This window comes from Selaginella moellendorffii, unplaced genomic scaffold (genome assembly GCF_000143415.4).
Source record: "Selaginella moellendorffii unplaced genomic scaffold, v1.0 SELMOscaffold_83, whole genome shotgun sequence".
NCBI lineage: Eukaryota > Viridiplantae > Streptophyta > Lycopodiopsida > Selaginellales > Selaginellaceae > Selaginella > Selaginella moellendorffii.
Genome location: NW_003314344.1, coordinates 362,860 through 380,136, shown reverse-complemented (window position 1 = coordinate 380,136; position 17,277 = coordinate 362,860). Strand labels below are relative to the sequence as shown.

Genomic DNA, 17,277 nt, shown 5'->3' with positions numbered 1-17,277 from the left:
GGGGGGGGGGGGGGGGGCTGTGGGGGCTTCCAAATGTATAGTAGGGATAGTGGGTAGGTCGGGTATGGCTGACCAACCTGAGGCATAGTCTAGTTCTCGCTTGCGTGCCTGTCCTTGTTCAACGTCTGGCTTGGGTCTAAGCCCAAGTTCCATTCCATGCTAGCTGGTGGAGTACCCATATCCTCACGTTAAGCCACCGGTATGCCGAAATAGCACTAGACTCCATTTGGCTCCATTTTCCGTGCTAGTCCTGGCATTGGGATGCTGGTTGCTCCATAGGCTATATGCTCGGGAGTTGCTCCGTGGTTCGATTCCATCACTCCTTGGCTCCATGCTTAGGATTTTGGCACCATTCCTTTATTCAGTGGCCCAAGGCCTTGAACCTTAGGTTCCACACCACGTTTCTTTGGACACGTGGCATCTGTCATGTGGCACAAAGAGGGTTTAGATTCAGCTTCGTAGTGTTATCCTATGGTAAATCACCATAGGATAAAGGGTCAAAATCACATGCGCTACAAAACAAGTCACCTTATGGAGCGTCGATCCTTTTTGTTATGAAAAAAGGATGGATCCATGGGGATGTGTATAGACTATCAGGCACTCAACAAGATCATAGTTAAGAACAATTATCCTTTGCCTCGCATTGATGATTTTTTTTACCAACTCTTAAAGGCTAAGTATTTTATGCGACTTGATTTGCGGTCCGGGTATCATCAGATATGGGTGGCAGATCAAGATGTGGAGAAGATAGCCTTTAAAACTCGATATGGATCCTATGAGTTCCTTATCATGCCGTTTGGGTTATGCAATGCTCTGGCAACGTTCAGCACTATGATGGATAGAATATTTGGAGATTATTTAGATGCATTTGTTGTCCTATATATTGATGATGTTCTAGTCTTCAATGAAACGTTGGAGGATCATTTGAAACACTTGGAGCTAGTGTATCAGAAGTACAAACTGTATGCTAAAGAAAGTAAATGTGCTTTTGGACAATTGCACGTAAACTTTCTCAGACATATAGTTGGTGGTGGCATAATTGAGGTAGATCTAAAGAAGGTGGAAGCGGTGAAGTCATAGGAAGTTCCAACCACTGTATCAGATGTTCGTTCCTTTCTCGGTTTGGCAGGATACTATTGCAAGTTTGTCTACAATTTTGCAAGAATTGCTCTTCTGTTGACTGAGTTAACGAAGAGTAGTATACTGTTTCATTGGACACCAGCTTGTTAGCATGCTTTTGTATGGTTGAAGGAGATCTTGACTACGGTTCCTATTCTCAAGATTCCAGATCTTGATAAACCCTTTGAAGTGCATTGTGATGCATCTAGCTATGCTATTGCTGCCGTGTTGAAACAAGATTGTGACAAAGCAGTTGGTGTTATGCTAAGGCGACATGGTTGTCCCGTTGCATTCTATTCCAAGAAATTGGATGAAATTCAACGAAGATGGCCAATGCATGAGAAAGAGATGTTTGCTATAGTGTTGGCCCTAGAACATTGGAGACACTACTTGGGTGGACACACCAAGGTTTATACAGATAGTAACACACTGAGCTACTTTGCTACGTAGCCTAAGCTTATGCCAAAGCAAGCTCATTGGCAAGAGAAGCTCTTTTTCCATGAAGTAGTGTGGGTTCGTGGTCTTCCCGAAGAGATAATCTTGGATAGAGATTCGAGGTTTATGGGGAAGTTTTGGGGCACACTGTTCCAATTGTTTGGTACCAAGTTGAAGTTTAGTACAACTTATCATCCTCAAACTGATGGGCAGACCAAACGTGTGAATGCTCAATTTGAGGATTATCTGCGGTACTATGTCGCGGCAGACCAACGCGATTGGGTTGAGCATTTGGATACAGTAGAAATCTGTTATAACAACACATTTCACAGTGCTATTGGCTGTTCTCCATAGGAGATGCTACAAGGGAATGCTCGTGGAGTGCCTCAACAGATTGTTGTACCGAAACTAATGTCCAAAGTATTGGTCCCGCCTATTGAGACTTATGCGAAGTAGCTACCCCAAGGTTTGTCTAGAGCTATTGAGGCGATGGGCAAAGCTCAGGATAGGTATCGACGTGATAAGGATCAACATTGTCGAGATGTATCCTATCAAGTGGGAGATCAGGTATGGCTATCTTCCGGGAACTTGAACATTAAGGGATCTTATCTCGGAAGCTGTTACCAAGATATGCTGGACCCTATTGGGTGTTGAGACGAGTTGGTGATGTATCCTATAAGTTGGATCTTCTGGATGAGTTCTCTCATGTACATGATGTGTTTCATGTCAATTTACTGGCATTATATCATGCTGCTGAGGAACGTTTTATAGACATTCGTCCTCCACCAACGATCATTGATGGTGAACCTGAGTATGAGGCTGAAGCTATTTTGGATACACGCTGGCTTAAACATGCCAAACGTCAAGAGTATCTAGTTAAGTGGAAAGGTTATCTAACTTGTGAATCAATGTGGGAGCCTCTTAGTAATCTTACACATGCTCGTGAGCTTGTCACGGAGTATGAGAATAGTAATAAAGATTAGCTTTTGTAAACTTTGTAATAAATCTTGTAAATCAATAAAGTTATATATTTATATAAATCAAAGTTTCGTTTCTCTCGTTCATTAGTACTTGGGTCAGTTTTGGCAGGCTGACTTCGGCACTTTAGTGCATGGGTCTAATCCATAACCATGGGGATAATTATTATAGACTGATCACAAGTCCCTGCCTCTCTCTCGATGACTCATTTTTGAAAAAAGGGGCATGGTCGTGTAAACAATTTAATCTGCCAGTTTATAATAGTTGTCTAAATCTTCCCGATGGGGTTGATTTCTTGCTCAAGGGAAGTTGGGCCTCTGGCCTTCTCCCTATGTCCCTGCAGGCAGGGATGTATCATTCCTTTGTAAGCCGAGTGGTACTCAGAGTAGCAAGGGTGGCTAACTCTATTAGTCATTTCCTTGTCGGTGACGGCCGGAGGGTGTTTGAGTCTTAACATCTTTGGACGTAGAGGAAAGGTTGTTCCATAACTCATTTAAGTCAGTGTATTTCCCATATAGTGTGCTTTCTATTAACTTTCAGAGTTGTTTCCTTGACAGTTTGCTAGACTTGGGTATGTATCAACGTGGACGTTAATCTTCCCCAAGGGGGGGAGAATGTCGCGAATGTGACTTCGGGTATCAAAAGATACTTGTCGGCCAATCCTTACGGGCACTCTTCCCTTACTGCCATGACGGCAGAAGGTCGGTATTGCTAGTTCCTATCATTAGCCCCTTTTGTCCAAGTGTTAGTAAACTAAGCTTAGCATCTGTACTTAGCCAAATGGACATAAGGTAGGAACTCCTATGTGTTTCTAGCTGAGGGGGGGGGGGCAGCTATGGGGGTTCCAAATGTGTAGTAGGGATAATGGTGAGAATGCATGTTTGACCACCTGAGACATTAGTTTAGCTCCCACTAAGTTATGTCGCTCTTTGTTCTGCATCCGACTTGGGTCTAAACCCAAGTTCCACGTTGCTTTAGTCAGTGGGGTACCCTCCTCCTTGTGTTAAGCCATTGGTATGCCAAAATTGTGCCAAACTCCATCTCACACCATTTTGCATGTAGGAGCTGGATACGGGGAGCTGGTGCTCATGAGATTGTATTAGACCCTCGATTCGTAGTGCAACAGGCTTGGAATTCAACTCCAAATTCAGGTGCACTATAGTAATACTTATAATTGCAAGTGCTTTGGTGGTAAAAGCCTTAGACACTCTTATATCCAAACATATTGTGTAGTAAAAATTATGTTGTAAGTTTTAGAATGAGTTTCAGGTGTATAAAAAGTTTTAGGGTTTTAACTTTCCCTATAACCTGATGAGAAGATACAAACTTAGGATGGTAAATATATTTTATATTAGTGATAATTAAGAATATTAATATTTAAACTTGATTACTAATGATTTAAAGAAAAGTTTTAGAACCATTAAATTAAAGAACATTCTAGAATATATCTAGGTATTCTAAGTATATTCTCTACTCCTACAGAGGAAGTTAAAAAGTTTAATATACAAATGATATTAAAATGTATCTTCACACATTACAGTAAAACTAAAACTGTTAATTACTATTTTAGTATTAATTTTAAGTATATTAATTTTCTTTATAGATTGTATTCTGCTAGTAGGTATTCAATAGGTTCTAAATAACACATTAAATGATGGAGAAATACAAATAATTATTATGGAGAGAATAATAGGAGACCTCTTGTTTAAAAAACGAGCTTAGAACGTAAATACTAGATGAACCGATGTCAAGTGAACCCCTTGATGATACTCCCAAAAGAAAGATAGAAAGGTCATTGATTTATTTGCGTAAGTTCCCTCTATTACTTGTGTGACTCCTCGTTTCCCAGATGCATCTCGGTGTCCAAACCTTCCATAGCAGCAGCACCAACAAGACATTGCTGATGCCAAGGTCTACAGCCAAGAAATGGAGATCGCTAATCTGGAAAATGCCGACAATGCCGATAAGTATGACCAACTTCATCACACGCCCAACAGTGAATATTATGGCCATGACCACGTCCTCGCCCTTGTCTTTGGACTTGAGCAGCAGCAGTATCAACCTCCATTGGAACAGGACCATCACCCATAGGAAGTGGAGTTGAAGGACGTGCAGCGAGAAGTGGAAGAGGTGACGTTTCATAATATTGTGCCAAGCATCGTCAAGGGTGGCAGGAGCAAGTGCATGCACAAGTCTGACAAGATCTTGACGAAGTGCTAGCCACAATATTTCTAGCTTGATCCGCTCCGACATATTTGGCTCCGCATGAAGCAAAAGACTTCGGAAACGAACACCAAATTGCATCACCGACTCAGATGGCCCTTAGCGAAGACGATGCAATTGTTAGAAGGCATTATCATAGTCATCAGCATGTCCGAAGGCGCGTTTGAAAATGTCCGGGAGAACACTCCAATCCCCACGAGTGGCTACGCTCAAACCATTGTACCACTACAATGTTGTCCCTTGAAGACACGTGGGAAACTCACACAAATGTCAAGCATCATCCCAAGAATGATATGTGGCAATCACCGTGAAGTGATCGAACCAATGGTACACATCATCCCCAGGATTCCCGCGAAAGAACTCCGGCCAAACGCGAGGATTGACACCAAGAGCAAGAGGAATTATACCATGTGCCATGAACACTGCTATTAATTGAGTTTTGTTGTTCAATTGCAAGCGCATAGCATCAAGCAATTGTAACAACTGCTACTCTAGAGTCAAAGGAGGAGATTGCTGATTTACCATGAAGATGAACAAAGAAAAATCAAAAGAAGAGAAATAACAAAAAAAAAGCTAGAAGGAAATGGTAGATCTAGACAATTCAAAAAGTTAGATCTAAACCAAAATCCTAAAAAAAAAGAGCAAAAGAAAGGAAATGGAAAAAACTAAATTTAGACAATACAAAAGCTAAATCTAAACCAAAATCCTAAATCCAAGCACTTCTTAATCAAAGATGCCTCTTACCTCCACTAATGTGAGTGCTTAGAATATAGAAAGGGAATACAGAAAATGTGCATATCAATTAACCCAAAAACTCTAGCTTATATACAGGCGCGAATGGTCTGGATTGAAACCAATTCGACAGCTACCAAAATCCTACTATGCTAATATTAGTATACGGCATTGTAGCCATACACTTGGCCCTCAGAATACAAACTTTATAAACTTTAAAATATAAAATTTATGGTGAACTTAATAATTTCAAAACTCTCTATACATTATATAGATAAAAATGTTCTAAATGACACTTCTTGTTCTAACAATTTAAATTTTTACTACATGTCATAATAGGAGTATTTATTAAAACATAAAATAAGATGTTTGCGAAAAAAATATTCTTGTCAACTTCTTTAAATTTGTACTCTGTGCTTTCTTGCTAGATAAATATCAGGTTTGTTAGATTATTTGAAATAAGATTCTATATAAGGCCATATAACCATTTGGAAAAAAAAAAAACAACTATTAATATAATTATACCTAGGTTAAATTTTGGATTATCTTTTAAGGTTATTTCTAAAACCTCTAGGGTATATAAGACTATATTCATCCTTTTTCCTCCTTGTTTTAGTATTTTTGTTGTCTTTCCTTCTCTAATTGCAAAAGAATCTAGGTGACGACCGGCTTCATATAATTTGTAGTTGTAAACTTTATAGTGGTATTATATATACACTTAATGAAACTCTTTCAAGCATTAGTGCCAAGAAGTTGTGGCAAGTAATTCTCTTGGAATATGAGGCACTCATTGCTAATCAATCTTGAGAATATGTTTTTGCTGAACCATGGATGAGAATTCTTAATTAAAACTGGATCTTTAAAATTAAATATCTTACTTGTCTCAGATGAAAGGATACTCTCAAAAATAAAAAATTAATGATATAGTGATATTTTCTCCTGTGGCAAATCCATCCAAGTATTATTTTTTAAAACTTGGAATTACATCAAATGAATGTTTTAATAGAAAAGTTGATCAACCTCTCTATATGTCTCAAAGTTAAAAGAAATATATGTATAGTTTAAAACAAGCCTCTAGTATATGGTATAACACCATTAATGAACTCATGCATCACTTGATTGGAATATTTATATTTATCATAAAACAAAAAATTCATAATGGTTGCAATTTACATAGATGACTTAATAATTGCATCTACTAAGCACATATTAGCTGAAGTCAAAGCATGTATCACCAAACAATTTAAAATGACAGTTCTTTGTGAATTATCTTACAAATTAAACGTGATCATTATCTTTGCAAATTAATTCTCTTTCAATAGAAATATACTACTAGAATTATTGCACACTTAGAAACACTGGTATGCAACATGGAAAATTCTAATCTATCTCCAAGGTACATCAAAATTGTTTACTCTAGTCTTAAAGCTTATGTAGCCATCGGCTATACTGATGCAAAAGGTGATCTTGATGATCGAAATTCCAAAAGATTTTTGCAACTTATTCAAGTCAGCACACAGTGGGCAAGCTAATGGCCATCTGCTCAATGTTGAAGGCTACAGCTCAAAGGCATTCCTTTCTTTCCCGGAATGTATTTACGAACACAAGTCAAAGTAATCAACCAGATGATAATCGCCTGCGAATGGAGAGCCCGGCAGAAACTAGAGCTCGGGTGTGAGGTGCACGAGTGTAACGTTGCTGGTGATGAAGAAGATGATTGAAAGATCCAGTTTCACAACCCCTTGGAACCATGAAGTCAAAAGATCTAACCGTGGCTTTTAGCTTTGGTGTTGCGAGTGCTGGAGATAATTCGAAGCCAACTCTCTTGTAAGGAGCTTCAAACGAGTCTAGAAGAGGAAAGCTATGAGATTAAAAATAAGAAACTTTGTAAGGACATTCGTTTTCGCCTTGCAGAGGCGCTCGCCCATGCGCTCCTTCTGTCTTGCATTTACAATGTAGATGAGATCCATCCGGCAGGAGGTGGGATGTGCTTGGATTGTGCGAGAAATTTCCTTCCAAATGGCAAGGATTTGGACTTGTTTGAGAGGCGATGATTGTGGCGATTCCCGTCCTGGCAGCTTCGGCAATGTGGATTTCAAGAAGAAAATGCGTGGAATGAACGATCTCTACGTTTCAAACACGCTGGTGAGCTTGTATGGAACTTGGTGGAAGCTGAGAGGGCTTTACAGAGGTGGGGTATCACAGTGTGGTCTCTTTGGAGCTAGGGCAAAAACTTTTCCCTCCTTGTTTTGTAAAGATACTTTGTCAGATGAATATTCGCCAAGCCCAAGAGCCCTAAATTTCGGGGATCTGGAGAGCGGCCAGGGCGCGTCGCCGGGTATGTTCTAGATCGCTGCATTCTCTCCGAAATAAGGATGCAGCGAGCTTGGGATAAGCCGTTGCTGCCAAATCCAGCCAGGTTGGAGGAGCTCCATCCCTCGATCAAGAACCAGCTCGAGGTTTCTAGCAGCGACGACGAGGAGCGGGATTATAGCAGCAGTGGGGATGACGATCCCGGGGCTTCGATCTTCCGGAATTATCCGGGAGTAGCCGCGACAGATAATGATCCAGGGCAGCTTTTCCAGGCGGGTGTGAATCGGATCAACAGCCTCGTGGCCGCGACCAAGGGCGGAGCATCGACGTGCCTGATATGCCTCGAGAAAATCCGCAAGATCGATCCAATCTGGCACTGCAAGCAAGGATGCTTTGCGGTGCTTCACTTGGTTTGCATCCAGTCGTGGGCTCGCCAGGTACTCAGCACCAGCGAAAATTCTTCCGCTGGAAGAAACTCGAGCTCCAGGACTTCCCCGGCGCGCTGGCACTGTCCGAAGTGTCGACGGGACTATCCACAGGCAGAGATCCCGCGAGAGTATCGTTGCTACTGCGGCAAAGAGGTGGATCCAAGGTCCGATCCTTGGCTCACTCCACACTCTTGCGGGGAGAGATGCGAGCTGGAGCTGGGACTTTGCTCGCACACTTGTCTGCTTCTTTGCCACCCCGGGCCGTGTCCGCCATGTCCACAGCTCGTCCAGCTGGCTTGCCACTGTGGAAAGTTGGCGGAGCTCCGGCGCTGTGGCCACAAGAGTTTCTCCTGCCAAAGGCTTTGTTCCAAGCGCCTGGGCTGTGGAGTCCACTCCTGCGACGAGATTTGCCACGAAGGGGAGTGCAAGCCTTGCACCAAGTTCGGTGTCCATCGCTGCCGGTGTGGGAGTGTGACTGAAGTTCGCCCCTGCTCTCAAGCCGATTTCCAGTGCGAGAGGATTTGTGACAAGGAGTTGAGCTGCAAGAAGCACGTATGCGGGAAGCAGTGTCATGCTGGGGCCTGTGGAGAGTGTGAACTTCAAGGGAGGAGGACTTGCGCCTGTGGGAAGGAGGCGTACAAGGATCTGGCCTGTGATGTTAAAGTCCCGACGTGTGGATCAACGTGTGAGAAGTTACTGGCCTGTGGACTTCATCGATGTCCGGAACGGTGTCATGCTGGTTCTTGTGTGGGAACCTGTCGAGTTTTGATCAACAAGCGATGTCGCTGTGGGAGCACGGTGAAAGAGGTCTGTGTTTTTATGTGTCTGCAACTATCTATGTTTCTTAGTTGAAGTTTTGTGTAGGTTCCTTGCTACCAGGATCTTGTTTGTGAACGGAAGTGCCAACACATACGGAACTGCCAGCGTCATGCGTGCAGGCGGAGGTGCTGTGACGGGGATTGCCCACCTTGTTCTGAGGTACGCGAACTTGATTTGTTTTCTTTGGCATGACGTAGTTTTCTGCTGTTCCTGGACAGATTTGTGGCAAAAAGTTGAGATGTGGTAATCACAAGTGTCCAGCTCCTTGTCACAGGTATCTATGCTGGTGAGGCTCTGGTTTTATATTGTGAAATATTCTTCTTATTATACTGTTGTTCGTGTTCAGAGGTTTATGTGCACCTTGCCCTTTAACTGTGAAAATTTCGTGTCAATGTGGATTCACTACACTCGAGGTATGTTTTGAATTTTTGATGTTCATTTGTGAAATTCTTTTCTAGGTTCCTTGTGGCGCAGACAAAGATGTGAAGCCTCCAAAATGCTCAAAACGCTGTCAGAGACCACATATCTGTGGTCATGGTGATTTATGCAAGGTACTCTGATAAACCTATGGCTTCTAATATTACATTACATCTTGTATTGCAGCCTCACAGATGCCATTATGGACCATGTCCGCCTTGTCAACTGCTGTGCAACAAGAAACTTGATTGTGGTCATTCGTGTAACCAGAGGTATTATTTTGGATGCATTAGCTTTGTAGACGCTAAAAGTTTTGCTTCTAGGTGTCATGGACCACGACTAACATGTCCAGTCTTGAAGGGAACCAAGAAAGAACGCAAAGCTGTGATTTCTCCCATTCCAGGCTCTCCATGTCCACCATGTTCTGTTCTTGTGTCGAGGCCGTGCATGGGCAAACATCCGGCCGGGTCGAAGATGGTACTGGCTTATTGATTTACTGGACCGGTCTATCATTTTAACTACTGCATTGCAGGTCCCGTGTAATGACGAATCAAGATTTTCCTGTGAAAAACCATGCGGAAATCTTTTGTCGTGCGGAAATCACTTTTGCCGAGATCTTTGTCATGTAGTTACCATCAGTCGTGCTCTATCGAATGGAACGGTCGTGGCCTCGGGTGGTGCTCAGCAATACGATTCGTGCAGCTCTTGCCGGCTGAAATGCACAAAGGTATAACCGTTTGTTTCTTGTCGTTGATCTGAAGTGATGCTTTGTTTCCCAGACTCGGGATCCACCTTGTCCACATCCTTGTGAGATTGGCTGCCACACTGGGAAATGTCCGGCGTGCAAGGTTTCCTTGAAGAAGTCTTGCCATTGCGGTACTCTTGTGCGCACACTGGAATGTAGCGCCTTTGGTTGCCTTTCCGAGGACGAACGCATCGAGTTGCTTTCATGCAAAGGTCCTTGCCACAGGTTTGGCTACATATTTCTTTCTTTTAGGAGACAGTCTTTGATGAAACTCTTGCATGCAGGAAGCTTGAGAACTGCTCGCACTTGTGCTCGGAAATTTGTCATCCAGGCTCCTGTCCAAGCCTGTGCTCCAAGAAGGTATGCTACGAATCCAAAAGCAAACGAATTCAATTGACTCATGAATCCCACACAGGTCACTGTAAGATGTGCATGTCAGCGCATCCGTAAAGCGTATCAGTGCTTTGAAGTTCAAGCTGCGCGAGAGAAACAATCGGCTTTAGTTCCGTGCGATCAAGATTGTTTGAAAGCCAAAGCCTCGCAGGAGCTGGAAGAAGATTTGCAACACAAACAAGCAGCAGACAAAGAGGTACGTGGTTCTAGCGATCGGATTTTTCATTTATGCTTTTGGCTCTCTTTTTGCAGCTACGTCGTGATGACTTGAAGAAGGTCCTGCCGAAACAACGCAAAGCACGCGCACTGAGAAGCGCTCACGGGGACTGGAAGTACAAGGTATCTTTTCCCTTTTGCTTCTTTCATGGGCACTGTTCTAAATGAAAACTTGCAAATTGCAGGAGAGCTTGCAAATGGCAATGAGATATGCTCTAGTGGTTGCTCTTGTGCTGGGATCGGTAGCAATGGCCTACTATGGCGCCAAAGCTCTGCGAAGCCTCTCGGACTGGATGGACGAGATCGACAACCAGAGGCCCAGAGCAAAACTTCATTGAAAGTTGTCCTACTCTAGAAAGCTTTAGTTTTGGAAATAAAGAGAGATGGTTTCATTGGCGCTGTTTGGCTTTGTGGCATGGAATGCTGATTCCTGGACAGAGGAACTTGTAGCAAAACTTTTGCGTCCACTGTAACAAAAACGTTACTTCGTTGCTTTGTCGAAAAACTTTGATTTGATTGCTTACCTCGCTTCCAAAGTAGCTGCTAAAAACTTTGAAAGCGGGATCTCGATCTGCCAGGTAGCGGTCGTAAGCAGCTTGTTTCTCGTGGCATTTCACACAAAATCTTGGATCCTCATTTGGCTCCAAAGAATGCAAAGATTTCAAGTATGTTGCGACATATTGCGTATAAACTCTGTACATTCCGCCGCTCAACACCTGTTTTTGTAAGATCAGATCAATCAGGAGTTGTAAGTCACCGAAGCTGGAGAATTTTGCTTACCTCGAGATCGGGCTCCGAAGATCCTTGATCTGATCGAAAGAAGATCATTTGCTCCGATGCAAACTTGTCTTTGTCAAAGAAACGATCAGACATTTCACTGCACCGTGCTGCAAAAGGCTGGCGAAGCAACGCGAGCGGACGAATGTACTTCTCCAAGTAGCCTTGATCTTGAAAGAGTGGTATAAAATCTACCACGCACAGGATCTTGTTCGCGCCAAACGAGAGCAAATCTATTCCCAGTAACGGGAGATCGAAACTAGATCAAATTCGAACGACATGTATCAGAAGCCGATGAGAAAAATGAAAACATACCTGTTGTCTGGATAGAGCAAGGCATTGAGCGCTTGGCAAGCTCTCCCGGCATCGAAGTACGTGATTCTGATACGCCGGAGCCTCCTTGACGAGTAGAGCCAGTTATAAACATTTGCCTTGCGTGGAGAGCTTTTGAATGCGAGCTGATCGTCTAGCGGAAGAGCTTGTACATCTGGGGCCGAGTCTAGCAGCTGGAAGCAGAGATAATCCAAGTAAGGCTTGTAGACAAGTGTTCCTTGTTCTATCGGCTCTAGCATTTTCATGCCTGGAAGAGACTGTGAAAGACGAGAGTTAGCCACGAAGAATGAAAAAGATTGATACCTTTGGAACTCTGTGCTGTGTTGTTTGTTGGTGGCTTTGAGTGCTAGCTGCCAGAGCTTCGCGCGTCACGTAGCAGCAAGCAAGAGCCCTAGCCATCAACTTAAAGTTAATGTAATCCCCCTTAAGGTGCCTTAAGTCGCCGGAGAGCTCCCATTTCTTCCTCCATTTTCCACCTTTCCTCCAGCATCCCAGCACCAGCATAGATACTCGCCATGAGAGCACACGCTGCTCCATTCTTCTCCAGCTTCATCACAGCCTCGAAAGCCAGCCTTCCAGCTTCTACGTTGTTCCACTCTCGAGCAGCCCCCAGCAAAGTCATCCAGATGATAGCGTTTGGCTCCAGAGGCATGCTTTTCACCATCGCCACTGCATCGCTCAGTCGGTTCGCCCGGCTCAAGAGATCGATGACGCAAGTGTAGTGCTTGATTCCTGGAACCACGCCGTACTTTGGAGAAGCCATCGCCTGGAAGTACTCCATGCCTTTGTCGATCGAGCCAGCATGGCTGCACGCCGTGAGAACCGATAGGAAAGTAAGCTCGTCTGGCGTTAGTCTTTCTCTTTGGAGTCCCTCGAACAAAGTGAGCACCGTCTCGCAGTCCCCTTGACGACTATATCCATCGATGAGAGTGTTCCAAGTTACCAAGTCTCGTCTTCCTCTAGCCTCGTCGAAAACTCGTTGAGCATCGACCATGCTGCCACACTTCCCGTAAAGATCCACCAAGGAGTTGACGATCACTATCTGGTCCTGGAGTCCAGCCTCTCTGATCTCCTTCTCGAGCTCAATCCCAGCTTCTAGAGATCCCAAACCTCCACAAGCTTTAAGCGCAGCGACAAAAGTGATGGCCACTGGTTGAACGCCTCGTTGTTTCATCTGTGAGTAGAGTTCTAGAGCGAGCTGGGGCGCGCCATTCTCGACGTATCCCAGAATGAGGCAGTTCCACGAAACCACACAGCGAGCGTCCTCGTCCATGCTGCTAAAAACCTTGTGAGCGTCCACCATGCCCCCACAGTTCGCATACATATCGATCAGGCTATTGGCGACGTAGCTGCAACGGTCGTGACCATCTCTCGCTGCTCGACTGTGAATCGCTCGGCCTTTCCTCAGGCACTCCACTTTAAGATCTTTTCCATCGACTTCTCTCGCGGCTAGAAGAGCACAGGCCTTGAGAGCAGCCACAATGGTCACTCCATCCGCTTCAACACGGCCTTCGTTCTCCATTCGACTGTAAAGCTCGAGAGCTAGCTCTGGATTGCCACTTTCAGCATTTCCCAGGATAATCGCGGTCCAGGACACCACGCTCTTATGCCGAATTCTCTCGAAACTTTTCAGTGCTTCAGCCAAGCTGCCACCTTTGGAATACATATCCACCAGCGCGTTGGCGACAAACACTGGCAGATCGTTGTCACTCCAGTGCTGAGAAATTTGCATGTGGAGTTTTCTGCCGCGTTCTAGACACTCTGTCTTCCCGGCGAGGTCCTCTTTCTCGGCGAGCTTGATACAGGCCTTGAGTGTAGCGACGAAAGTCACAGCATCTGGCGTGAAACCTTCGTCTTGCATTTGCTGGAAGAGCTTGAATGCCTGCTCACTGTCGCCAGTCTCGGCATAACCCGCAATCATCGACGTCCAGGTGACAACGCTGCGAGGAATGCTTCCGAACACTTTGCTGGCGTCTTCCATGCTACCGCACTTGGCATATAAGTCCAGCAGAGCACTCGCCACAAACTCGTGTGAGAGATGACCGCCCCTGGAAGCCTGTGAGTGAAAAGCTCGCGCTTTGTTTAAGCATTCGAGCTTGACGAGCTTCCCCTGGACAAGCACACCTTGTTCCTTGCCTGCCCAAGCAATGCAGGCCTTGAGCACCGCGAGATAAGTCACGTAGTTTGTACCGCAGCCTCGTCCCTCTTCGTGTAGCATTTGCTGGAAGAGGTCCAAAGCAATCTGTCCCTCGCCACTCTCGGCATATCCCAGGATGATCGTATTCCACGAGACAATGCTGCGATGTTTGATGCCGTCAAAAACTTGGCGTGCTTCGACCATGCTCCCACACTTGGAATACATGTCCACAATAGCGTTGGCGAGAAACAAATGGAGCTCTCCATCACCCTCGACCGCTCTATAGTGAACAGCACGGCCCTTGTCCAAGCAATCTGCCACCTTTTGGTTCTTCCCCCCTTCTCTCGCAGCTGCCAAGCTGGAACAAGCCTTCACCGCAGCGAGAAAGGTGACATAGTTTGGAGAACAGCCGCCTGTCCGTTGCTCGTCAAGCATCCGGGAGTAAATCTCTAGCGCTGTTTTTCCCTCTCCACTCTCCGCATAGCCGAGGATCAAACAGTTCCAAGGCACCACGTTTCGCTGCTTCATGCTGTCAAAAACACGTCGAGCATCCACCAGGCTTCCACACTTGGCGTACATGTCCACCAGCGAGCTAGCAACGAAGATGTTGTGGCAGTCACCATTCTCCAGCACAGTGGCGTGGATTTTCCTCCCTGTCTCTAAATCCCTGGAGCTACTACAGGCCTTGAGAGCACCCAAAACCACGGAGACTCTGGGCTTTATTCCCAGCTCTCGAAACCTGTTGTAGATTCGTAGCGGCTCTGTCCTTTCCTTCTCTCCCGTTGCTGTTCTTGATTTTGTTGTATCGGAAGTGGATCGAAAAGTGGGACGTTCGTCGAGCCGCTGGAGCTTGGTAGACACCCAGGATGGACAGAGCCGTGAGTGAATCCACAGGCATTCTCCAGTGGATGCATGCTTGAAATCTGGATAGCTCGGGCTCCTCTGCAGCAAACCGCCAAATCTAAGTTCGAGCTAAGTAAAATGGAAGAGAAAAAAAAAATTCCGTCCATACCTTGTTCCTTCTGTTGTCCCACCAGAGTGAAGGATCTTCAAAGAACTTCCGCCATAGCCGCTCCTCGCTCATTTGCATCGAGCCAAAAAACAAATGAGTTTTACGCCTTTCGAGCGCATGCCATAGCCGGCATCATTCAGTTCGCTGCAAATGGAAGGAACAGTCGCATGAAAAGAAAGAAAGCAAAATCGCAAATACCAGGGAAGAAAGAACAAAAAACCTCGTAATTTCGGTCCCTGATCCAAAATCCCGCTCGAAATATTTGCGGTGGACCATTCAAAGGAAGATTAACGATCGGCGCCACACTTACCAGGCCGGAGAGCTTAAACGCCAGCTGCAAATCGAAAGAACGCGACACAAATCAACGCATTCTTCACCCAGCGCCCTACTTGCGATAAACCCTAGTCATGAACCCTAATAACTTTTTGGCGGGTATTTGAACTCTTTTAAAAGGAAAACATAGTAATCGCCAGCCTTTGGCGCATCGAAACTCTCTGTGCCAAAAGGATTCTGGCCATGGAGATTGATCGTCCCATGCTGAGATAATCATACGCGAGGAACCCTTTCCCGCTTCCAGGTGGTGGAGTCCATCGAGGGCTCCACCGTCAAACTTGTTCCGAATGTTTTGATCTTGGAGAACTTGATCACTCGGATTGCTATAGATATCAGCGAGGAGTATGATTTCTTTGTGATCATCAATCTCCTCTGGTGATCTTCAAAATGTGGAGTTCGTGAGCTGATCTGAACATAGTGCATTGCAACAGTTTTTGTTCTTTAAGCATGACATGCGTGGTGGCTGTACATATATCCACCACCTTTGTGCTTTTGTACCCTAGATACCTCGTGAATATGCCGTGTTCTTGCTTCCTATATGGATTCGAAGCTCTGGTGCGCCTTGGCGGTGGACAAGCACGAGTTCTTGCAGCTGGAAAGGGCAAGCATCATTCAGCGAACGGGAATACACGCACGGGACCTGCGAATTTTGGATCCATTACTCTCCAATCCTTCCACGATTCTAATCCGGGAGCGAGCCATTGTCCTCAACCTTGAGGTACTTATTATTATGCTATATTTTGCTTCCTAATTGCTGATTCTGTAGCATATTAAAGCCATAATCACGAGGAATGAAGTGTTAGTAAGGAATCCCAACAATGTGGATGTGGTTCCTGTTATAGAGGAGCTTAGACAAAGGCTCAAAGAAAACGAGTTTGAGATTGAGGCACTGAAAGTGGCATTGGAATCCATTAACAAGTTCCTTGGTGCCCAAGTAGAGGAGCTAGAAATTCATGGATTCTCAGCCTTGGATGACCTCCTTGCCAAGGTAATGAGTGGAGATTGTCACGTTTGTTTTTATCTTGTTCTTGGCAGATCAATAGATATAACTTGAAGCGAGTGCGAACCCTCAAAGGTGGAGTTGCTGGGCTTGTTGCTCGCCTTCAAAAGGTTGCGAATAAAGTATTAACTTAAGTTTGGATTAATCCTGGGGCCTTTCAGGTGAATGGGGAGCTCGAGGACCTTTTAAAAGAGGACGATGATAATTATTTTTTTCCGGGAGCACATGAAGAGGTTTTGGAGGTAAAATTTTATTTTCTTGCGAACTTATATGTTCTTCAGTGGCATTTTATGCAAGTTGAGGGGATGATAACGAAGCTTAAAACGGTAAATAGTTAAGTGTCTTGATTATATTCTTCTTAGTACTTCTTACACAGCTAAGTGAACACGTAATCGACACTGAAAAACACATCAAAATACAGGTTTGATTTCGTTGTAATAATTTCTAAAGCGTCATGCAACTCTCGCACAGATTGTCAATCGCCGAAATGGTCTCATACAGGTCTAAATTTTTGCATAGCAATTCCTTCACTCTGTAAGTACGTTTCTTGTAGATTGGGCTCATCCTCAACGCATGCGTCCTCGCAATGTCCTTCTTTTCGATGATCGCTAGTTTCTTCGGAATGAACTTAGTTCCAAAAAGGTGGCAAATATGTTGTCATCCTGAGTTCTTCAACTTGGTAAGCTCCTGACCAGTTTCTAAACTTCTCACGTCTCAATTCTTTCCGTGCTCTTAATAAGGTGGTCATAGCATCGTCCTTTCTCTGCGTAAGTTTGTTCCTGGTTATCGTGATCTCTTTCCTCAGGAAGCATGGACTTTTGATCTTCAAAAGAAAGAGTTTACATGAACATTATTACTAATAAAAAA

General features: G+C 44.5%; 3 protein-coding genes across 5 annotated transcripts; 1 reads left to right on the top strand and 2 right to left on the bottom strand.

Moving 5' to 3' along the window:
- Positions 1 to 7,815: 7,815 nt before the first annotated feature.
- LOC9630731 (NF-X1-type zinc finger protein NFXL2) lies at positions 7,816 to 11,210 on the top strand. Its single transcript, XM_002987656.2, has 13 exons — positions 7,816 to 9,035; positions 9,093 to 9,206; positions 9,266 to 9,321; positions 9,394 to 9,460; positions 9,506 to 9,598; positions 9,651 to 9,736; positions 9,788 to 9,941; positions 9,997 to 10,191; positions 10,244 to 10,434; positions 10,494 to 10,569; positions 10,625 to 10,798; positions 10,855 to 10,941; positions 11,004 to 11,210. The coding sequence occupies exons 1-13, from the start codon at positions 7,863 to 7,865 to the stop codon at positions 11,154 to 11,156; spliced, it is 2,619 nt and encodes an 872-aa protein (XP_002987702.2). The 5' UTR covers positions 7,816 to 7,862; the 3' UTR covers positions 11,157 to 11,210.
- Positions 11,180 to 12,327, bottom strand: LOC9663184 (15,16-dihydrobiliverdin:ferredoxin oxidoreductase). Its single transcript, XM_024661513.1, has 5 exons — positions 12,232 to 12,327; positions 11,911 to 12,101; positions 11,702 to 11,828; positions 11,343 to 11,534; positions 11,180 to 11,248 (listed from the first exon to the last, which is right to left on the bottom strand). Exons 1-5 carry the CDS (start codon positions 12,325 to 12,327, stop codon positions 11,180 to 11,182), a joined length of 675 nt encoding a protein of 224 aa, XP_024517281.1.
- Positions 12,267 to 15,465, bottom strand: LOC112341445 (pentatricopeptide repeat-containing protein At3g09040, mitochondrial-like). Of its 3 annotated transcripts, none has more exons than XM_024661536.1 (3): positions 15,276 to 15,465; positions 15,078 to 15,221; positions 12,267 to 15,007 (listed from the first exon to the last, which is right to left on the bottom strand). In XM_024661536.1, the coding sequence occupies exons 2-3, from the start codon at positions 15,153 to 15,155 to the stop codon at positions 12,353 to 12,355; spliced, it is 2,733 nt and encodes a 910-aa protein (XP_024517304.1). In that variant the 5' UTR covers positions 15,156 to 15,221; positions 15,276 to 15,465; the 3' UTR covers positions 12,267 to 12,352. The 3 variants fall into 3 exon arrangements, with proteins under 3 accessions (XP_024517304.1, XP_024517303.1, XP_024517305.1); XM_024661535.1 differs by having other exon boundaries at positions 15,298 to 15,465; XM_024661537.1 differs by having other exon boundaries at positions 15,388 to 15,465.
- Between the last annotated feature and the right edge of the window lie 1,812 nt (positions 15,466 to 17,277).